The sequence below is a fragment of the Thamnophis sirtalis genome, unplaced genomic scaffold (assembly GCF_051295495.1).
Source record: "Thamnophis sirtalis isolate CommonGarterSnake01/CBP01778 unplaced genomic scaffold, rThaSir2_p1.2 scaffold_10, whole genome shotgun sequence".
Classification (NCBI taxonomy): domain Eukaryota; kingdom Metazoa; phylum Chordata; class Lepidosauria; order Squamata; family Natricidae; genus Thamnophis; species Thamnophis sirtalis.
Genome location: NW_028261390.1, coordinates 47,858,525 through 47,883,224, shown reverse-complemented (window position 1 = coordinate 47,883,224; position 24,700 = coordinate 47,858,525). Strand labels below are relative to the sequence as shown.

The window sequence follows — 24,700 nt, the reverse complement described above, 5'->3', positions numbered from 1 at the left end:
TGCAGTTTGGTAATTCATGTGTTAGTGGATTACAGACAGTAGCAATTATTCAAGTTTATCTACAACCTGTTGTTTTGTCTTTCCTATTCAGTGTGTTTATTAATTACTATTCATGAACCACAAGGGGTAGGAAAGTGTATGATCTTGGGAGAAATAAATGAAGAATGCTAGGAGTATATGCCAAGAGCATTTAAATTCTAGAAGGTTCGTCCAAAGTTTGAAGGCCATCCCCGTACTCAGCTAAATCAAGCAGACACCAATATTGGATGGCAGAAATATAGCAGAATGCTGGAGAGAAAAGATCACTTTAGTGACAACAGCAAGGTATTTTGATTTTTTTTGAATGGTCATTATATGAATGCCATGGGCAGTTTTGACAAAAACTGGAAGTATGCACCAGCAACCAGAAAACATTAGCAAGTTGCTGTCATGTGATTGTGACACTCTGCAAATAGCTGTAATGGTAAGCTGTCATGTGATTGCTGTTGTAACTCCGAAAATAGATCATAAGTACCTCTGGGAAGGCCTATAACATCTTCAAATGGTTGTTACTAGACTTGTCCAAGGTGACCAGACACCCCGCTTTTGGCGGGACAGTCCCGATTTTTAACAATTTGTCCCACGTCCTGTGGCGTTTTTAAAAAGTCCCGATTTTTGGAAAGAATGCACAAGCTAGGGAACGGCGGGAGAACGGGAAGGGAGATGCTTCATTGCTCAGGGGAACTGAACCAGCAATTTGTAGACAATCAAACCAGGGGGCTTAGCTATTTCCCAGGTGTGCTGCTTCGGGAGGAGGGGGTTACTGGTTGGAAGTCTGTGAGGTGGGATCACCACGCAAGTGGCCGGAGGAGGAAAGAATGGAACCTTGCGCCAGTAGGGGAGGGGCTTCTGCTGCTCCTCTCCCCGAAGGTGGCCCAGCAGCCAAGATCAGAGAGAGGGGGGGGAATGTAGGAGTCGGAACGGAGGCGAGGAGGGGGGGAAAGAGCGGCTCCCTGCTGACCCAATCACGCAATTTGCTCTCCACTCCGAGAAGGCATGAGCCTCTTGCCTGCTTTTGCCATTCCGCATCCTTCGCAGGCAACTCAGTGTCGGGAAGAGCTCCAGCCCTTTTCTCGCGCTCATCTATTGCACACGTGCAAGTGAAATACCCTCCTGAGCCAGGATCAAGGCGGAGGAGGCAATGACTCTTCTCCCGCTGTCGCCATTGCGCAATGAAGGGAGTAACTGGGGATACAGCGCAGGGGATCCACGCTGCACAGGAGACTCCTCAGTGCCAGATTCAAGTCAGCGTGAGCTGCCGTCCCCTTCGGGTTGGCTCAGGAAGGAGGAGAATGGTGAGCAGCAGCAGCAGCAGCTGGTTGGGTGCAAGGAGGGAAGAGCTCCGGTTCTCCTGGGCTACACAGGGCTCTCCTTGCGCAGGGCTCTGGAGCTCTTCCCTCTCTGCATCAAGAGATGGCTGCTCCGGCTGTTTCCTGAGCCAACACGAAGGGGACCGATCAGAGTCTGGCGCTGAGGAGTCTCCTGTGCAGTGCAGCCAGTTACTAACCTCTCAGTGGCGGCACGGAAGGAGTCGCTGTCCTCACCACCGTGATCCCTGCCCAGGAGGGTATTTTGCTTGCAGGAGCAAGAAAGAGATGAAAGAGAAAAGGGGAGAATGAGGGAGAGATAGAGAGAGAAATGAAAGAGAGCTAAAGGAGAGAATGGGAGAGAGGGAAAATAGAGGGAAACAAATTAGAGGGAGAAGGGGGAGAGAGAGACCCCTGGTAAGGAGGGGGCTGGGCAAGGGAGGAAGAGGTTGGGGTGTGGAGGAGGTTGGGAAAGACCCCCAGAGGGGGGAGGAAACTGCTGGGTCTCCAGAGCATCCAACAGCCTCGATCTCTGCATGGTCTCTTCCCCCTTCCTCCCCAATTTCCCTCCCTACAGGAGGACAGAGAAGGACCCCACCCCTTTCCCCGATGGTAGCCAAGGTGGGGAGCCACAGCCAGACCCCTTTCTCTCTCTCTCTCTCTCTCTCTCGCCCTCCCTTTGTCCTGGGTGGGAGTGGGTTGCCTGGAAAGAGGAAGGGAAGGAAAAGCAAAAGCAAAAGAGGGAAAGTGAGGCATTTTCAGCCCTGAATCCCCAGAAGGAAAAAGAGGCATTTGAGCAAAAGGATTTTTGTTTCTTCAGAAACTTCACTTTTTCTTCTGAATCTCAAATTTGAGGCTTTGAAGGTCAGGCAAGAGGAGAGCTTCTGTTCCTTCTGAGGGAGCCCCTGAATTTGGGGCGGAGACCCCCCCATAATCCCCCATTGCTCAATCGTGGCCTGGAGGGGGAGGGGAACTGAGGGATGATATTGGGGGCTCTGAGTTGCTTCTCTGGAACTGGCTCCCCTTTGTGAAAGGGGCTGGAAACCCTCCCTTTGAAGGGATCCATGGACCATATAGACCAAATTTTTAATCAAGAACACCCCCCCCCGGTCAATGGTGTCCCGCTTTACCAATGTTAAAATCTGGTCACCTTAGACTTGTCATAACTGAAATTTTGTACAGTAGAGATATGGAATTGCGAGATAATTTTGCATACATTTCCTATTTACAAGAACTTCATGTATTAGAAAATAGAAATTAGATCATTACCAAGATGGAAAGCTACAGCAGTTGATGAAATGTATGTAAAAGTATGGCAAGGAACAGAAGCAGAATAATTAAAGGATCTAACTAAGGTATGCCAAAGAAATCTGGTCAAAACATAGTGGAAGAGGTCAATCTATCTTCCAATACCAAAGAAAGGAGATTTAATAGAATACTGTTAACTATGATAACCTTAAATTTTCCAGGAAAATAATACTTGTGAACATCTAATAGAGGTTAGGGCTTTACATGGGAAGGAAAATGTCAGTTATTAATTTGACATTGGAAAAGTCTAAAGAACATGAGACTTCACTGCTAATACTTGTCATAGAATACTTTGGGCCAGTCACTCTTTCTCTGCCCAACCTACCTCACAGGATTATTGTTGTGGGGAAAATAGGAGCAGGAAGTAGCATTCTGTATGTTCACCGCCTTGAGTTACTTATAAAATAATAAAGCTGGGATAAAAATGTAATAAAGAAACAATAAACAATACAAAAAGATGTCAGTAAGTGCTTCATTGATTATAGAAAAAACTTTACTTGACAGTCATTTTAGACTATGTTAAAAACATGGCAATACAAAATATCTGATTGTTATCACACCAGCCCTATTATACACAGTGGAGAAAGTCACAGTATAGACAGAACATAGCAACATAAATTCGCCATGGTGGCAGAGAAGTGAAGAAAGTCTGTATATTATTGCCTTATTTACTCAGCCAATAGATGAAAATGAACATGATTTTAAAATTGGAGAAAGAAATATCAATAACCTGTGCTATGCTGATGGTACTTCTCTGATAGCAAAATCTGCAAATGCTAATAATGAAAGTCAGTGAGCACAATGAAAATATGGGACCATGATTAAAACCAAATTAATGACAGCAGATTCAGCAATCAGACTTACAATAATCAGTCAATCCATTTAGGCATACCAGTCTGTTTTAATAGTATTTCATTACAACATAGGTAATTAGAGGAAGTATAAAAATATACAGGAAATACTCTTTTATATCTATGTTGATTAAATAAGTAAAAATCACATTTCATTCCCCTATTCATAAAAAGTACTATTGAATAAATGTCTTACATTGAAAAATGATGATTTCTTAATGTGTTCTTGAATGTTCTTTTTGTATTTTTTGCCATAGTAGTATGTCTTTTATTTGTTCCTCTATAAGTGTCTCAAGATTGGAGCCACGCAGAATAAAAGATGAGTGACTATATAAATGTTTTAAGTAAATCAATCAGTTGTATTGTTTATTAGTTGTCAGTTTCATAGAGAGTTATGATTACTAGCTAATTTTCAGATCTGTAACTTTGCCAAAAAAACAAAACAAAAGAGAGAGAGAATGGAGTATATCTAATCCATGTGGATTAGTTTTTGAATTGTAGATGGTTACTAGCTTGTATGTTTAAGTTTTCAACAACTATATTTTCTGAAATGGCATATTTTAGTACAACTATTTTAAAGAAATATAAAATACATTTGGATATAGATTCAGAAGTAAACCTAATAGCGTTCAGGCTTACATATGTGCTGAATTAATTTAGATTCAGTAATAGGTATCTTTTAGGATACCTAAATTATATATTTTATACTTAATTGATTCTGAAATCTAAGGGTAAACCGAGGTCTTCTGGAAATTTTCTTAAAATGGACTATCAGGGCATTTTTATATTAAGAACATCATATTAAGTATACTTCATATTTGTGTATAATAGGATAGGCTTCTGATACTAACTAATGTTGATGTAGAAGAAGAGTCATCAGTTTAGTGAAAAAACACTATAGATTGCCTTATGCACTTATTCAAAAAATGATTTCTTGAGTCACTTGTTTTGTGACATATATCACTTTAAGTCAGTGAAGTGAAAATTCTATCATTTTTACATATGTTTTAAATTTTTCTGAGTGTTTATTTATAATAGGTTTTATGGATGATTAGTTATGTGAATTGTTTCAGGAGGGGTTCCCCTCCTAGTGGGACCATTTATTACATTTTTTATAAACTTCAATTTACATTTAAACATTTCATGATAAAGCACTGGTACTACTTTCTTTTTTTTCCCTTTTTTCTATCTTTAAATTATTTGTGAAAACATATAAAACATAGCAGGAATAATCTTTTTCTTAAAAACAAATTAGTCTAGTTGGCTGTGATTAATTACCATTCCATACATTTACAAGAAATAACCTTAAGAGGCTGGCATCATATTTTAGCTTCAAAATAAGTATAGAATTGTTTGCTTTTTGGATTCTGCTTAATTGCTCTTTTCTGAAAAGTTAGAATGGTCATTTTATCTCATTTTTATCAATTTTTATCATTTTTATTAATCACCCTTACTAGGGTGCAGGAATACTCTACATAGGTATGTCCAACCACAAGTGGCCCTGGACAGCAAGTTATGCGGATTGTATAAACTTGTAATTTTAAGTGATATTTATACGTATACATAATGATGTTATATATTTTATAAGTAACTCAAGACAACTCAGTGCAGCCCAGGCAAGCCAAAGGGTTGGACATCAGTGCCCTCTATATATTGTGATTTCAGAAAATAACTTTACAAAGTTACTATAGCAAGTTATATGGCATGGCATTTAAGATGACACTTAGTTTACTCTAAAGTCATATTCAAAAGTACAGTACATGATGGAACCAAAGTGTTACATGAACCACAAATTCCTCAATATTTTATAACTTGTGTGAGAAGTAAATGGAATGCTTATTAAATTAACAGATGGTACAAAATTGAGTGAGATAGATAATGTCTGGCAAAATGCTACTTATATGTTATTTTTAAAATGTTGGAAATGATAGAATGAACTTTAACAGGTACAGGTGCAATATTCTTTAGTTACAAACACAGCCAAAAGACCTAGAAAAAGAAGGCACTTCAGAAGAACAGACACAAAAGAACCAGACTGAAGTTTGCAAAAATGCACATTGACAAACCATGGTTCTTATTAGAGAATATTCTTTGAACAGATAAAAGAAATATAGAGGTTTTTAGTAAGTCATATCCCTCTAGACTCATAGAATATGCTTTTAAAGAAAAGAACACCCTCCCTATTGGAAACATGGAAGATATCCCAAAATGTTATAGGGTTGCTTTGCTTCCTCTAATATAGGGCATTTTGAATATTTACAGAGTACAATGATATCGAAAGATCATTATGGCATTGTGGAGTGAAACATAAAATCCAGTATTAGAAAGCTCTGTTTCAGTCATTTGTCATAGGTCCTCCACCAGGATAATGACCCAAATCATATATATAATGCTGATTTGCACTTATAAAACTCTACGTGGTTGGTGGGTCTGGTTATTTGAGGTAGTGGCTGTCTTCCATATTATCTGCTTGGCCAATCATCTAGCAGGCTTAACGCCCCCTGGATTTAATTAATCTTTAATTTGATTCACAGTCTGGGACTGGTAAAAACTTCAAGTCCTAACCAAGGACCTAAGAGCTGTTAAAGTAGCATCTGCATATATAGGCAGTTCCAAGTAGTGTGGTTTTTTGCAAAGTAAGGATACTTAGGTCTAATGAGTCCAAAACTTCCAGATATCTAGATGGTACAACCGTTGATTTCTTCCTTCATAGTCACTCAACTTCAATTTACAAATCACAACATTTCATTACTTTTTCTACCTGTTTCTTTTCAATTTGTGCATCACCCGCATGATTGCAATACCTGGTATTGCAATATTAATGAATCAGACTTATTTCTTTTCTGCAATATCAGGTATTTTGTGGGCCAGCTTGGATTTGTTTGGATTTAAAAGTCTTTAAAACTAGGTGGTCTCTTTGTAGAGACAGAATTTGCTCTCTGTTGCTATCATCTCATTTCTTCAATGTAGTCTGGCTGCCAATTGACTCATAGTTTAAATGGCGTCTTGTCTCCACCCTTCAGTGTGACTGTGGTGTTCCTCGACTAAATATCCACCACATTGTGTCTGAATGTCCATCAAGAGCTTACACCAGCCCAATGTCTGATTTTTTCAACATAGACCACCCTATCCTTGAATGGCTGGGTGGACTGGACATTAACATTTGAATTACTATAAGTCCATGTATTTGCCATGCGCTAAATAAATAAAATCTCATTTCTAGCTTTGTATGCATTTGTTCTTAAGGCTTGATGTTGTGCAGCCAAAATTAACCCTTCTGGGTTTTTTTTTAATTCCTGCTCTTAGACATTGCAAGGTCTTTTCGTTTTGTGTATGTGTGTTTGTGTGTGCGTGTGTTTACTAGTTATGTAATACCTTATCTTGCCATGTCCCTTTTCTAGTCTTCATTTGGTTTTTCTTGTAGGTCAGTTTGGTATCTCCAGTAGTTAGTAAGCCTTCCTGATATACCAGCTTAAGTGTATGTTCTTCATTGTTCTTCAGATATTCTTCCAAAGCCTGTTTCTTCTTCAGTTGTGTGGTGTATTTGCAACACTCCATCTCCACCTATTTTCCTTGGTAGGTAGCCTGTCAACGTTAGTTGAAGAGCATGATTTATTGTCATTATTTTTCTAGTCTTTCTACTCAGGGCTTTTAGTTCTGCTTGAGTCCAGTCTGCTATTACAGCAATGTATATAATGACTGAATTACACAGATGTTAGTTGCCTTGATAATATTTCCTCTGCTGATTTTTGACTTTTCCAGAATTTTTTTTTATTATTCTCTTACCTTACGTAACATTTTAAGTATACATTCACATAGTTTTTACTCTTCTATACGTTTATCATTCTAATACTGCCCAGGTATTTTTAGTGATCGTCCTCAGGCTCTTGATGTTACTTTCATAGGTATCTTTATTCCTTTAGTTTTCACAATGTTTCTGATATTGATGGTGAGGGTGACACATTTGACCAGTCCAACTCCATTGCAATATCTTGGCTGTATATATGAACAGTGTTGAGCTATGATTCCTTTTCAGGTATTTTCCAGGCAACCTGTTCCATAGTAAATACCTGACTGTGTATTTGATGCTATAACTGAGCTCCTCTATCTCTTTTTAGCAATAATATAGTTAATTTCTATGTGGTCAATTTGGTGATGTCCATGTTTATGGGTGTAATTTTGATTGTTTAATGACAATATTAGGAATGAAGAAATAATTGGAATGGAATAATTTTCTAAGTCATATTTCTACTACATGTTGGTTTCTTAAACCATACAATCCAACAAAATTTTATTCCTTAATTGCAACTTTGGCATTCCTATCTCTAATCACAAGTAGCATACTAGGCTTTCAATTTATGTCAACTACAGATTGAATTTGACCATGAAGTGTAACTGTTATTGTATTCAGTTGCTGATTGTATTGAAGCCATCGCCTTCTCCCACTAATCTTCACTTAGCAAACACATGTATTTATTTATTTAGCATATGACACATCATACTTGGGCTGGCAATATAAATTAACATTTTAACTACATTAGTATAACCCAATAAAATACAAATGTTAAAAAGATCTATATTCAAATATCAATGTCTAGGCCATTTAACTATTGAAGTGGAACATCATTTATATTATAAAAATCAGATATTGGACCAATAAATGTCCTCAGCTTATGATGTGATCGACAGTTTGATGTGGGACATTCTGCAGTCACACTGAGGGGAGGGTATTATGCCCCATTTATACAGAGAGTCATGGCAGATACCATGTGAGGAGTGAACCTTATTTAGGATTGTCCATTGCCGACATGATGGTTCAAAGCCTGGCAGCTTTTTTGTGGAGTCGTTTATATGTCTTTCTATATCTGGGCATTTAGCAACCCATTTGGCTTTTCATTGGGAATTGATGTTAAACTTGGTAGGCAGATGTTGTGCAAGTGCCAGTGGGGGCTCCCTGGATTTGAGACTTCCTCCTGATAAATGAGGAAAGTGAGCGTGCACCAGTAAGAGTGAGTTGTTCATAATTTTTGCCTTCTTAAGTGCTATGTGGTCAGAACAGGAAACCAGCAGGTTGTACTTGCTGATTTCCTGTACTTACTAGAATTACTTAGCCCTCATAATTGGGACTGTTAACCTTTGTTGCTAAACATTGCAGTTGCTAAACAGAAAAATGATATGATCACAGTGGATTTATGACATCACTTCCCATTTGGTATCACATGATTACAGTTTGCAATTTTGGCTGCTGTTGTCAAGCATTTTTTTCTATGTTTGGCTCCTTGTGGTGGAATGGGAGCAAACAGGCTGTTCTCAGGAGTCTCCAAGGAATCCTTCATTGATTGGCTGGAAAAATGTTACTTGACCAATTAGGAATTCTTTCTCACTATGTAAATAGCCTCAGAGAAATCTGCAGCCTCTTTTAAAATGAATCTGCCAAATGGTCCTATTGAAGGCCTTTTCAGCCCTGTGCATTTGGCAAGGCTGAAGGTACAAGACTAGTACCTGGATGTCAGCAGAGAGGCTGGTCCTTGCAGCAAGCATGCCAGAAAGAAGCGGAGGCAGTGGGCCTTTTCTCACAGATGCACTATGACCTTGGCCTGGATCCGTGCATGGGATACCTGGGAATGTCGTGTTTCCTCCATGAGAAGCTTCAAACCTAAAGCAAGACAAGGCCTGCTGCAATTCACTTGTACTTCTCATCAGTTTTCCCACACTAATTTCTCTCATTGAGTTGTCCTGCAAGTTGGCGAGATGGACGGGGCGAGTTATCCCATTCCAATTCATAGAATGTCTGACAAATGGAAAGCAAATATTAAGCTGCATTATCTGTTTTTTAAGCAAAACACTTAAAATAATACAGTTTATATATCTGATTGGAAAAAGAACATGTGAAATATAAATTTAATGCTGGAACTGCCTATGGGTTATACTTTTGTAGCAAAGAGACACCTAACTTACACACCTAACTTGCATGCCTCCCCCACACCTCTGCCTTAGTCTGCTGCTGGGACAGGTAATCAACTCACCTGCACTGTGTGGACTGTGCAGCCCCAGCATGTGCCAGCCAAGGGGCCAGCGGGCTGGGGCTGCTGCCGGACACCACATTGACCCCTGCATGCCGGCCACCTCTTGTGCACCTGCTGAGGAATGTGGTGCCCATCTGGGTTGATAACCCTGATACTATGTTTTCTGGAGGAAAAAATGCAGGCTCTAGAATGGTCAAATCAAAGCACAGATCTAAATCCCATCAAAATGCTGTCAACTTTTCAATTTTAGTTCAATTACAGTACATTTATAGTTTAATCAAAAAATAAAATATTGGTGTGTCCACAAAAAAAAATAGAAAAAACTTTACATGGAGTGTACTTACTTTTTCACATCCCTAATCTTCCCAGGAATTGTCGTCATCGCTTTATTTGAAATGCTGCTTTGCAAGAAATTAGCCTTTTGATTATAATACAGTAGAACTTCTGTTCACAAACGCTTCTGACCATGACCAAATCGGGTTCTGACCAAAAAATTCACAATTTGTTTTTGCGGCCAATTTCCCCCTACACACAATTTTTTTTGTAAATGCCAAATTTCCAAAATTAGGTTTGGGTCATGACCAAATTAGTTTGCAACCAAAGTTATAGAACAAATTATGTCCGTGACCAGAGGTTCTACTGTACCTGAATTCTTAAAGCTATTCCAATTACTCCTGTGAAATAGCTTGCAATTTTTAACTAGTCATTCTTATCTTGAAGAGGTTTTAACCGTAAAAACATTGACGTATGTGAATTCAATGATTTATGTGAGAAAGAAATCAAGAATTATTCATAATTAAACCATGAAGAATTTTCAGTTGCAGATAAGAAAGTACTATTTAATAGCAAATAAATGATTTTATGAATACACATCTGTAAAAGAAAGAGTGGTCTCATAAGAGAGATCAAGAGTGCTGCATCCCTCTGAAAGACTTTTTACAATTTTTGACTTTTTAGAGTAAGTTAAATCTTTTTTGTCTGAAGAAACAAAGCTGCCTAATAATTATGCACCTTGATATACCCTCCCTCATTACACAAATACACATTACCTGATATCTACTACGTATTCAAGTTTATACAGGCTTGGAGGTGGAAAATATGCATTAAAATGATGATATGGTCAAAATATTCACTTGCCTAATAATTGTGCGCATAGTATATGTAGATTAATTCATCACAGTTTTCCTAATATTGTTTCTACAGTATTACATTTCTACACATAAAATTTATCTAGAATATTTACTATACCTGACTGAAAGCAAAAACTATTTTTAAATTGAAGCTAATAACTAACAAAATAGTACATAAATGTTTGTGTGTGTGTGTGTGTGTATGTGTATGTTTAAAATCATATTTCATGATTAAACCCCATAATAGGAATAACTTTCTCCTAAACTGTAAGAGAACCAAATGTTACATTAAAATCTTTGTTGAGCCTAATTAAAACACATCTGAGTGAAAAGAATGAAGTTATTACCAGTTTAGAAGATTCAGACAACATAATATATTTGATGTGGTATTCACACAGACTGGAGAATAAATACATAAATACATAAAATATAATTGGTATTGTGTAAGGATTTATATAGCTGAAATTTGCACAAATCTCTAGATTCTGATAGCTTTAAAAGTTGGAAATTGAAAGTGGGTCCCATTTCTCCTTCATGATGGTATTTGTTTATGGAAAGAATGAATAATCTTATAATACACATTTGAGTTGATAGAACACACATAATATAGAATCTGTTTCCAACTTATACTACTCTCTTTAATTCTGTTCCAGGTGAATAATTGAATGTATAGAAGAATTCCAAGTGGTATTATCTGACGTGCATACAGAAGGAATGAAGCATGGATGTGAAAGAACGCAGACCTTATTGCTCCCTGACAAAGAGCAGAAGAGACAAGGAAAGGCGTTATACAAATTCTTCCACAGAAAATGAAGAATGCAGAGTGCCTACTCAGAAGTCCTACAGTTCAAGTGAAACATTGAAAGCTTTTGATCATGATTCTTCCAGACTCTTGTATGGAAATCGGGTAAAAGATTTAGTCCCCAGGGAATCTGATGAATATACCAGACAAGGTAGGCAATTAGCACAAATCTCCTTTATGAATGTATACATTGTCCTCTGTGGTCCATTTTCTCATGCCAGTAATATGAATGATTCACCAATGATATATTATATTGCTACCATATTAGTTTCAAACTTTAGTGTGATTATTCATGTTAATACTTATCTACTTACTATCTGTGTGCCTTATTTGTTTAAGAAAGTGATTTTAGGAAACACTTAACATACACACTATTGTTTCTAAGTTATTATACAAATATGCAGTTACCTGATCTCCAAAAACCACCTGGAAAGGGTTTTGATAGCTGACAAGTTAATTGAAAAAGTGTTTTGGTTTCTATATCAAGTAGATTAATATATTTTATGATATCATTTAATATTATATCAGATAGATAGATAGATAGATAGATAGATAGATAGATAGATAGATAGATAGATAGATAGATAGATAGATAGATAGATGATAGATAGATAGATAGAGATATGATTATATAATATATATCATATATAACAATACATAATATGTTATATTAATATCATACCAAGTACATAAATTACATAATTTATGAGATTCAGTGATCATAAGCAGGGTTAGCATACAAACTTTCATGAACCCTTTATCCTGATAGAACTTGTCTAATTGGTTTTCCAAAATTTGAATGTTACATCTTATGACAGACTATTCATTAAGTTGTCCCCAGAAGTTTTAGGGGCAGTCCTCATCTCCATTTCTTAAGCATTGCCTGGAGACATTTCCGCAGATATGTGGCCAGCATAACATCACACTGCAGCACAGAGCATATGGCAAAACACAGAACACATTATCTTCCTGCATCCTTAAATGTGCTCCCTATTCACCTACTTGCATTTTCATGCTTTTGAACTGCTAGGTTGGTAGGAGCTGGAACAAGTGATGGTAGTTCACTCCATCTTGCAGCACTTGGGTCTCAAACTGTCGAACTATAGATCTTTAACAGTCTAGATGGACTTTCTCCAAGATGATTTATCCCTAGCCTCGCTTCAGATCTTCTTGTGGCATACCCATCACTGATGCAATTGAGTCCATTCACATTTCTCCTGGTCACTTTAAATAATATAATAATTTGAACTATCCTTATACTCTTGTTTGATATAATTGGCAGAACAATAACAAATCTGTGTATGTGCATGCTAAATAAAGAAGTGTGAGCAATTTGACTCAGTGTGTGTTCGTTGGAAAATCCTTCTAGCTTTACCAGAATCCTACACAAAGTTCCATTAATATTTCATAGTCATACTGTCATAGTCATAAGTACTTGTCATGAAAATAACAAGATATATGGGAATGATTATAAATTGCAAATTTATGGTTGAATTCTGTATATTCTGTATATAAAGATGCATCCCTTCTGGCCCCTGTGTTCCTTTTGATTTTTTTCTAGTTTATTTATTATAATATATCATCATTCTTAGAAAATAAAGTTGTGGGTAGCTGACTATAGTCTGGCAGTTGTTCCGTTTTTCTCCTGAATTGTGCATCATCACTCAGGAAAAAAAAAGTAAGGTGGGGATGGTACTATCATATATGGTGTGTATGTGGAATGAAATATTTTGTCTACGGGATACGTAGGTGTTAATTTATTTTGTGAGTCCTTTTCAGATAAAGTTTGTAACTGAGCTAGGAACCCAGAAACGATGAATTCTAGTCCCACCTTAGGTGCAAAATCAACTGGGTGACCTTGGGCCAGTTTTTCTTGGCCCTAAAATGGCAAACCACTTGCAAAAAAAAACCTTGCAAAAAAAATTGTAGGAACTGGACCAACGGTTCTCAACCTGTGGGTCGCGACCCCTTTGGAGGTCAAACGACCCTTTCACAGGGGTCACCTAAGACCATCCACCTCCACCAGTGTCACCCATGCTCAGGAGCGTGTCCTGAAGCGGCAGGTGCATGAAGAGTGCCAGGTGGCAAAGCAGCCTCCTTCCATCTCTGAGCGCAACCCAGAAACCGCCCCGCCCGGTCTCCACACCAGGGAAAGACCGAGGCACTGAAGGGGGAGAGAGACAGGTTCTTTTGGGTGGCGGATCAACCTCGGCTCCAACGGATGTCCAACTTCAGCCCAGCTGTCTGCACAGGGGCACCCAGACAACAGGAGACTGGCAGGGCAGTTGGGCCACCCACTTCAGCTGGCGGGATGGGTTCTCGCCCAAGCAGGCACATGCCAGGATTAAAACTGTCTTGGGCCAGGACGCTGCCTTTGCTGCCCCTGCCACCGCCCCTGTCCTGAGGGCTAAACTGAGCTCAGAGGCTTTTTGGCCGTCAGGAAGGGCTGGCAAGAGAGGCCAGAGGGGAGGATAGGCTACGCCCACCCATTCCTTCCATCCTGAGAAATTCACTCAGGATGGAAGCATAGTTTGATGTAGCTTAAGCCTCTGTTTAAAATCCCATTTAAAGGGCAACTTCTTAATCTGTGTTAAATCGATTGAGGGAGGGAGGAATGGAAAGAAAGAAAGAAAGAAAGAAAGAAAGAAAGAAAGAAAGAAAGAAAGAAAGAAAGACGGGGGGGGGGAACGGAATGTAAAAAAAGTGAACTTAATAAAGTGAAACTCATGTAAACAACGAACTGCTGCTGGAGGCAGGCAGGGAGTTTGTTTTATCCTGGAAAATCCCAGCCTGGCTGATCCTCTCCCAAACCAAGATTGGCAGATTAATCACTATGCTTTAATTATGTTCAATTTGTAATAATGAAAATACATCCTGCATATCAGATATTTACATTACAATTCATAACAGTAACAAAATTACTGTTATGAAGTAGCAACCAAAATAATTTTATGGTTGGGGGTCACCACAACATGAGGAACTGTATTAAAGGGTGGCAGCATTGGGAAAGTTGAGAACCATTGGACTAGACAGTCACCGGGAATCAACAATGCTTTGAAGGCACACAAACACAGAACTCTTTTGTGAGTTCTTTGTCAGTTAGCTTTGCATTATGTACAGTATGCATTTGCTTTATGTAATTTCTTTCTTCCGCACTTTGTTGTTCTTCTAATTTCAGTAGTTTGCTTTCTGCAAGTTGCATACTTAGTCATCATGGATTGTGTTTTGTTTTGTTTTGTTTTTTTATTCGGTACATGATGTAAAATCAGTTAAATCTCTTTTTTAGCCCATTTTGCCTGACGAAAAGAAGCTTCCTAATAATTATGCACACTTTGATGTGGATATTATCTCCTTAGGCCACACTCTTCCCTCATTACACAAATACACATCACCTGATATGCTTATATCCACTAAGCATTCAAGTTTATACAGCTTAGAGGTGAAAAATATGCATAAAAATGATGATTTGGTCAGTATACTCACTTAATAATGTGTACACAGTGTATTTCTTTAACCAGTATAGTATATGTACTGTAGATTTTTTAAATGCCAGTTTTTGATATGTTTTCAGTAACAACATATGGCCTGTCTGGTTTACTGATTGACATGGTTTATTTAATAGTAATTAATAGTGTTTGAAGTGGCTTATTGGCAGTTTTAAATAATTTACACATAGCATGTTCACAATATTTCACTAAGAACTAAAGAGAATTTGTTTTAATAGTTTCGTGCTTAGGTTATCATATAGATTTTAATAAAATAAATATTCTAATATTTAAATATTTATATAGGCTTTTCAAAAAAACATTTACTATATGTGTGTGTGTGTGTGTGTGTGTGTGTGTGTGTGTGTGTGTGTGTGTGTGTGAATTTTTAGGATTAAGAATGACTGATAAATCCATTGGGGAAAATTATTTAAGCTCATATTTATGTCATTTTGTTATTAAATATGCTGAAGAAACATGACTTGAACCTTTTTAATAAACATCCCTTTTCCCCTTCCAAAATAAGGTTTTAAAATTGACCTTCATCTAGAAAAAAGAGCTTGGTTGAATGATTTAAAAGACTTTTGAAATCTAAATTACTTTGTCTGTCTGGGACCCTGAACAAGGAAGATCACAGTTTGTGCTTCATAAAGTTTGGTTTTAGGTAAATTTGGATAGAAATGATTTGGAAATTGGGATAAATAGGTCTGAATGTTAAAATGGATGTTGGATAGAATAGCAGTTTGGAAATATATCCTGTTTTTAAGCTTTATTGGATGGAAAAAGAAACCAAATCAAATTAGGAAACAAAGAAAGAGAAATATGTATTTTTATGTGAACTTTGATGAATTAGCTCCTGCTTATTTACAAATGTGGGACTACCCAAACATAGTAAGTGAATGAAAGGCAAAATGAGTCTGTAGAGAGCTAAATTATAGTACTCAAAATGAATCTATTTGTAAGTAGTATTGATCAAATTTAGCCCAACAAACAAAAGATATCAGGTCCTTCAAATGGTTAGATATATACGGAAAAAAATAAAAATATTCATATAATTTTATATGAATATATGCATATGCACGCGCACACACGCACACACACATGCACACATGCACATATGCAGGTGTCTGCGTGCACTCTCTCACACACACACGCAGATATATAATAATTTATTACATCCAAAAGAACAAATTAAACATTATTCAGCCTTAGCTTAATTGGTCCAGTACAAGAGACTCGTGGTTGAATTAGCATATCACCAATCTCAGTTGATGACTTTTGGGATGGTAGTTTTTCCATGCTAGTAATTGAGATTTGAATTCACATGTTAAAGAACATATTAATTCTAATTTAGGAGTCATTTAACAAGTGATACTGTTCAAATAATGGGTGTCTTCAGTTCACATTTCATGTATGTAGCATTTATGTTATAATATCCCAGTCACAAAACTGAAATCAAAATTAAAAGAAAACAAGGTCCAAACATATGCTTAAAATTGTGTAAGTACCAGAATTATTAATAAATTTCTGATTAGAAACAGCTGAAAACCAGGGAAAATTTTCTCTGTCCCCAAGATTATCTTTAGTAGATGACAAAATAAAAAATATTTTATTATGGTCTGAGAAATAAATTTCATTCTACAAGATAGGTGACAGAATTTTTCCCAAGGCTTTAAAAAAATTAGGTCAGTGAAGCAGATAGTTCCTCAAGCACATTTGATTCATGTGGACAAAGGTATAAATAAAAAGAAAACTATAAGAAATATAGCATATGTTTTATTCTCAGTTGAATTAAACCTTACAGTATTAGAACATTCTATTTTTAAGTATATTTTTTATAACAAATTTCATTTTCAACTGTAGGAAATCTAGGTCATTATATACTGAGGTACAATTATCTAATTTGGCTGTAAGTTATACCATACTTCCTAATGACTTTTCTAGGCATTAAAAGGAGAAAGCTGATTTTCAGAGGCCTAAATGAAGAACCCATAAACTAATAGTAGTTTTGGACAAATGAGACCCAAGTATGGAATCATAGATTAGCTTGCAGTTATTCCAATCAACTTTTTTTGTGCGGGGGATGATAGTGTGCCACAGTTTTAGCAATAGTTTATAGCAGGGGGTCTCCAATCTTTTCAACTTTAAGACTTGTGGGCTTTCAATTCCCGGAGTTCCTCAACTGAGGAACTCTGGAAATTGAAGTCCACAAGTCTTAAAGTTGAAAAGATTGGAGACCCCTGCTTTAAAGAATGTGTTTCACTGCTCACCTAGAGCCGAGGTGGCGCAGTGGTTAAATGCAGCACTGCAGGCTACTTCAGCTGACTGCAGTTCTGCAGTTCAGCTGTTCAAATCTCACCGGCTCAGGGTTGACTCAGCCTTCCATCCTTCCAAGGTGGGTAAAATGAGGACCCGGATTGTTGTTGGGGGCAATATGCTGACTCTGTAAAACTGCTTAGAGAGGGCTGAAAGCCCTATGAAGCGGTATATAAGTCGAACTGCTATTGCTATTGCTCTTTACATAAGTTAGCCTGATCTATGCTCAGAGAAAAGAGGTTGAATTAGAATCATTTCAAGATTATGTTCTGATAGATTTTGAGGGTTGGAACTTCTGGAGAAGTTTACAAGCCCCAAATCAAAGGTTTACCTTAAGTTGATGAAGTTTGAGTGTTCCTGTAGAATATGGAGAAACAGATAAAAGCAGGGGTGATATTGCAACTACAGTGCCCTTCTCCCTTAGCATCTAACTATGCATTTGGCAGGCTGAAAGGGTTAACCATATTTTAAATTTCCCGAACATTTATAATTAGCAATATATCTAATTCTATATAGAAATGAAAAACATCAAAACAATTTCAATTAAGTATAAAAAGATAATATATTCTATAGCTAAAGTTAATATGTCACATTATGTGGAATTGCAAGATGGTTTATATATTCCTTCAGTTACATTTAGAGAAAATGCCAAAATAGTAAAATATAATCTGTCTTAGAACTTCATTATAGTTATATAAAGACTTATGATTCTGGATCTACATTATGAAAAATAGAGTCATAGCCATTCAGTATAGGAACAAACAGAGTTTTATCATTTATTTGTTTATCTAACTTATTTATATGTCCCATATCACAAAATACAATACATAAACAATAATAAACATAAAATATTAAGTAAAAGCAGAAAAGCAAGAAAGACAACCTTCACTTAATATCACACATAACCATTCTTCAGGTTCATAATGGGAAGACTCCAACAAGATTAATCGAAAACCCCTGTCTTGAGGGCTTTCTGGAAAGCAAGTATAATCTCAACACATGATGAATGATATTCCATAGGACAGGGGCCACAGTAGAAGAAGCATGCCACCATAGATGTTTTGCATTATGATTTGCTAAGAGTCACAAAATTGAGACTGGTGACTATATACAGGGTATTCAGAAAGTATTCAGATCACATCAGTGGTGGGATTCAGCGAGTTCGCACCTATTCGGGAGAACCGGTTGGTAACTTTCTAAGCAGTTCAGAGAACCGGTTGTTGGAAGAAATCTCATTTTGTTTTTTTCCACTTTACTGGCTAATCCTATAAGGAAGACAGGAAGGAAACATTCTGGTGTTGTTTCTAGCCTAATCTTTATTGCTCTGCTTACAGAAACTGCCTCTCTGGTTAACCCTTATCACATTGTAACAGCTAAAGTGAAGCGTCCATCAATGTGAGTAATGTTGAATTGGCCATGCCCACCCAGTAACATGATCACCAAGCCCCACCTACCCTGCTGGTCATTAGGACAGAGAACCGGTTGTTAAATTATTTGAATCCCACCACTGGATCACATTCACTTTTGTCAATTTTGTTATGCTTCAGCCTGGTTCTATGGTTGTTGAAATTCATTTCTTTCTCATTAATCTGCACTCAGTACCCCATAATGAGAAAATGAAAACAGAATTTTAGAAATGTCTGTAAATTTATTTAAAAAGAAAAAAGCTGAAATATCATATTGGCATAAGTATTCTCCTTTTCTAATCATTTTCTCTTAACTCATCTCTTACTCTCTTTGATGTTCCATTTTTCATCAGTTTTTCTGTTTGTCCTTCTATTCCCTACTCTTGAGTTTCTTTTTTCCCCTTCTTTCCCCTTTTATATGTATTATACCTTTTCTTCTGGATTTTCCCTATAATCTTTCTATGAATTATTTGAGTAACCCTCCTTCGAATTTCCCTTTTTTGCTTCTCACTGTTTCTCTTTGGTTTTGAATTGTTCCTTTTTTGAATAGCATTTTCCTTTTTTCCCTCTCTGCTCTTTGTTTCTCTGTACATCTCAATAGAATTATCTGGTTTTTGTTTTCAACTTCTTTTTCCACCATTAACTTCTTGCCTCTCATTTGTGTTTCTCTTTGTCAGATCCTCTCCTACTTTCTGTTCTATATATTTCAATGATTTTTCTGGTTCTTTAATACAGTGTTTTTCAACCTTTTTTGTGCAAAGGCACACTTTCTTCATGAAAAAAATCACGAGGCACACCACCATTAGAAAATGTTTAAAAAAATTAACTCTGTGCCTATATTGACTATATATAACACAAGGTGTTATATAGCAAATCAGATACTAAGGCCTAATGCCACAGAGGGGAGAGAAATTCATAAGTTTTCAAGATTTCCTGCACTGCTTCAAACATATACACTTAATACCAATGAATCCACAGCTATTATTTGATACAGGAAGATGGGTATGGAGAACGGAAAGAAATTTAAATTAATAAAAAAAGATGCCACTGAAATCATCTGTTTTAAATTATAATCCCTCTTCCTGACAGTGGATCAATAAAAAAAGATTATGCCCAATTCAAACTGGAAAAATACATTTAGCTCAAAAAAATAAGATCACCATGGTGATGAAAGAACATGGCAAGTATCCCTAGGAATTATCTATCTCCATTTTTTATCAAAGGGCTACCAGCGGCTGTGTGCGTGTACGTTACTCCACGTTATAAAGCTGTATAAAACCCCATCCAATAGGCAAATAAGGAAATACCTGTTGCTCTGGTCTTTAATGCAATTCTTGCTTAAGGCAGAGCCCTCCTCCCGCCCCAAAAGACGAGGCAAGCCACGTTGAAGCAAACAGCCTCCGCCACAATTTTTTTTTTAAAAAAAACCATGCAGTGGCAGAAATGTCAGTTGTAGGAAAGGGGAAGAATGGCTGGAGGGGGAAGGGATTTTATGAATTACACACACACACACACATTCTCCCACGCACAGAGCGGGAAAGGCGGGACCAAAGCCCGGCCGCGAGCGAGGCATCGCGCGGCGAGCAGCGACGCCGGGCTGCTTCCTCCTCCTCCTCCTCCGCCTTCACTACCCAGCAGACAAAAGCGAGGGCCGGCTGGCGGGCAGTCCCGGCAAAGGCTGCGTGTTGCTTAGCCACCGGACCCGCTCCTAGCCCTTCTGGAGAGCACGGCGCGTTTGCGGGAAGGAAGCCCACCCTTGGTCAGAGAAGGCGACGACATGCATCCCTCCCTGGCACATTTTAAGCGCATTTTAAAAACGATTTTTGGGGGAGGGGGGGCAAAATCGTACCGCGCACCTCTCATTTGACTTTAGCGTATCGGTTCTCTGCTATCGCGGTTCGAGTGCTGTCCTCCCCCTCCCTTCTCCTTTCATTGTCGCCCTTCCTCCCTTAACGGTTAGAGATGTCAGAGATATCAGAGATGTCCCGAGGCAAAAACACCCAGCGGGTGTTTTTCCCACGGCACACCTTACACTATGTCACGGCACACTAGTGTGCCGCGGCACAGTGGTTGAAAAACACTGCTTTAATACCTTTTAGTGTTGTGCATGCATCTTTTAACATTTCAAGTAATTCTTCATACATCCCACATGCCATGTTCAAATTTAACAAGTGTTTAGTGGTTTTATATTTTATCACACTTAATTAAGTCTCTCTCTTATTTCCAAGTTTTTCCAGCTGTAATATCCAATTCCAAAATAAAACAGTCCATTTTGAAGATTTTTAACTTTCTTTCTCAGCTGTGGCAAAACAAAGTCAAAACAACAGGAAATGGCTATACACTCCTTAGTGTCTTTTTCTGTGTTCAGGTTTGAGTTTTTCTGTTGTACTTTGTTTCAAGATGTTGCTGCGCTTCTTTTCCTCCAATAGATGGCTTTTATGATCCCACAGACAGTCAAATCAATAACTTGTCAAAGTTTTCAGAAGTCAGAAGTTCCAAATTCACTCAATAAAGATTTTTCTATTTTCTCCATATCTTTCCCTTTTGTTATTTTAAATGTTTCCAATTCCAATTATGCTAGCCACATAATTGGGCAGTCCCTGCACCCCCCCCACCCGCTTTCTTTTCCCTCCCTTCATATTCCAGGTAGCCCTTAGCTGCTGTTTTGAATCTCTGGACAAATTTTTTTAAACTCCAAATTTAAATTTTTCTTTACCCTTGGATCGGCCAGCCTTTCTCTCGGTCCCAGTACTCCATGTGATCACTGTTCCTGCTCCAAACTTGGTCTGGATGCCCTGGCTCCAGAGTGGTCATTGAACATGGCTGCCACCCCGCCGCCAGTCTAGAGAGCTTGTTTTGACCTGCTGAGGAGCTTGCCTTGTTCTGTGCGGTCATTCAAAACACCTCTCCTTCTTCACCGTTCCTCCAGGATAGTTCTGGTCCAAATGGCCTCCTGATGGCGGATTGCCAGCTGGGTTTTTCACGAGGCTCCTCGGAGCTTGCTATTTTCCCAGCTGTTCTCGCTGCGACGTTTCCAATTTATTTAGCTTCTAAATAACTTCAAGTGCAGCCTCCTACAGAGCACATTAGAATGATTTCTTCTAGAGCTGACCAGAGAATGAGTAGAGCCTCATGGTAAAGGAAAGCTTGCACACACAAAGACACCCCTAACCACAAGTGCCACTCGGTCCTTGAGCAGGAGTTATGAATCTATAAGGACTTCTAATTGTGTACTGGGTCTGTTTGGGGCTGTACCACTCCATGCAGGATCAAAGATGGTAAAATGCCATATCCAGATGGCTTCAAACCCCAGAGCCATTGCCTGTGTTCAGTTAAAACCTTTTGTTCTCCACGCAGACCTCTACAGCTTTCAGGTTTCGGGACAGGACATCAACAGCATCACTTAGCCTAGGACAAAGATATATAATTTAATATAATCAATGTATTGATGATGTCTCACCCTGTAGTGATGAATGATCTCACCCAATGGGTTCATGTAAATGTTAATTAGGAGTTTGAAGAATACCAAACACTGTGGAACTCCACAAAATAGAAGCTAGGGATAGGTCAGCAAAATACCAAATGATTTCAGCTCTCATCTGAGAGGATACTCAGTTCATACTGGTTGAGGGGGGGAGGAGAGCACACCATTCAAAACTTTATTATCAAGCCAACAACTAGGTGACACCTGGACATCAGATTTAATTGGCTATAAAATGGTCACCACATTATCTCTTCATATTCTATTGCTATTGCTATTGCTATTGCTATGATTCTGATCATCTAGATAAAATTGACCTCAAAAGAGACAAATTCTATGATAGATCTAAGGTGCCAGCCTTCTTTTGCTGCTATTCTGTTTCAGATCCACCAGACACCACACTTTAGACATCACATTGTGTCTGGGGAGTTCTTCAAGTCCCAGTCTAAATTTTGGAACCACAAAGCACACCAGACGATAATAATGATAATTGTTAAAGGCCAGGAAATCCTGTGCCTGTTGCTGTCTCTTATTTTGTTCAAAGCACCTCTGCAACCACAAATGGCCACTGCAAGCACAAATGCTGAGACAAATTCACCAAGCCAATCCTGAAATACAGAGCACACCTCTCCTTGCATTTATATCTGAGCCTCCAATAATAGTTTCTGACATTACTGAGATGTTTGCCCAACCAAAAAGCATCTCTTCACTGGCCAACCAAGCCTTCTCATCTACCAGAATGGCTAAAAACAAAATCCACTGTTGTGGTAACTGGTATGTGCTTCTGCTCTCCATGGCATACAGTTAGGATGTTCTAGCCTGGGAACCAATCTGTGTACATCAATTGAAAAATGGGTCAAAGGGGGGGGGGCGCAAGTGACTGCAGAAACTCACCAACTAGTTGCATAATCTAATCTCTCTATTTCTCTCAAATCCTTTGCTACCAGCAAAATACATTTAAAAACATAGCTACCCCTCTAACACAAGATGCAACACACATCCTTCAATCTTATTGCCATCTTTTTGCAAACCAATACCCTTTGCAAAACAACCATTTGACAATTGTTTATATAGATCAAGTCTAACTTCCACCTCCTGGGATTTGTCTGACCAAGAAAAGGAGAAGCTATATTATCTGTATTAAAATTTCTGTGTATTTTAGCTATATATTCTCCATCTGGAATGGTATACTGCTCCTAATCAGAGTTTGGCAACACCTGAATTTTTATAGTTATCTTTCTTCATTATAGTATTTTAGTGGTTCCCCAGTTTTGTAATTCAATGTACGTATTTTGCATGCGCAGATTAATTTCAAAGATTAGTAGTCTCTACCTTTTGGTGCCAATTATCTCATTTTGAATTATAAAAAGAAATAAATTATAGCCATGTGGCTTTGATCAATGACAAAGCCCATTTAATAAAATATACCTACCGAGATTAGCAAATACAAGATGGGCTATCTAACTTGGTATTGGAGCTTATTAATAGTTGTAAAAATGGTTCTGAAATAATAGTATATTGCAGACTGAAAATGAGTCAGCATTTTTATATTGTTGCAGAGAAGTAAAATGTTTTTTTACATTGAATCCCAGAAGTGTAGTTTCCACTTTATAATACATTATTCTGTATTGATCTGATCTCATCTTGAGTACTGCATCTAGTTCTGGATATGATACTTAGGAAGGATTCAGACACATTGGAATGCATTCAGATGAGAGCAATAAAGGAAGATTAGGGAATTAGAAATTAAGTCTCTATTGTTTTTATTAAGACAGATTGAAGGAGTGGGGAATAAGAACACTCTTCAAATACCTGAAAGTACATCACGCAAAAAGTGGCCAAAATACTCTCTAAAATGCCTTACACAAAATAATAGACGTATGTTATTTTCTAAGTAGGCAGTGAATGTTAGAAAAAAGATTGAGAGTAATTTGACAATAGAACAAATTATGCCCTAAACCTGCTCCCTCTAACTGATGAAATCAAGGAGGCGATCTTACAGAAGAGCTCAAATACAGCAACAGGTATGATGATGTTAAGCTCCAAGAAAATCAAGATATCCAGAAAGTTCAAATGGATATAAAGCTGGATTGTAAGCTCAAGCTCTCTACAAGAATGTGACATACTAATGACCAAGGGAAATTAGCGGAAGATAAGAGTCGAAGGAATTCAAGATGGGCTGGACTTAGGTGTCTTGTGGGCATAAAGGAACTCATGATTGATTATGTGTTTGATCCCTCCTTTGGCCTTGTCATTTCCTACAGATGGATTCCTGCTGAGATCTGTAAAGTACTAGGCCAAAATTCCTTGCAAACATTCCAAGACATCTTGGGAGATACTTTGCTCATGGAAGAGATACCTGATGACTTTTGTGATTCACTCACTATGGCTTTCTAAAATAAGGGAAATAAATCAGATCGTACTCTTGCCCATCGCATGGAAAATCTTTGCCTGCATTGTCATAAACAAACTTGTCACTGTCTCAGAAAGAAATCTCCCAGAGGTGCTGGTTGACTTTTGGCCAAAACAAAGTATAGAAAACATATTTG

At 37.9% G+C, this 24,700-nt stretch overlaps 1 protein-coding gene across 10 annotated transcripts in view; it reads left to right on the top strand.

Moving 5' to 3' along the window:
* TENM3 (teneurin transmembrane protein 3) overlaps positions 1–24,700 on the top strand; it is an 836,795-nt gene that overhangs the window by 467,473 nt on the left and 344,622 nt on the right. For all 10 annotated transcript variants that reach the window (XM_087724561.1, XM_087724557.1, XM_087724558.1 and 7 more), the window contains one exon: positions 11,315–11,614. In XM_087724561.1, the coding sequence (XP_087580687.1) occupies positions 11,383–11,614 (232 nt within the window). In that variant the 5' untranslated portion in view covers positions 11,315–11,382. The remainder of the gene's footprint in view (positions 1–11,314; positions 11,615–24,700) is intronic.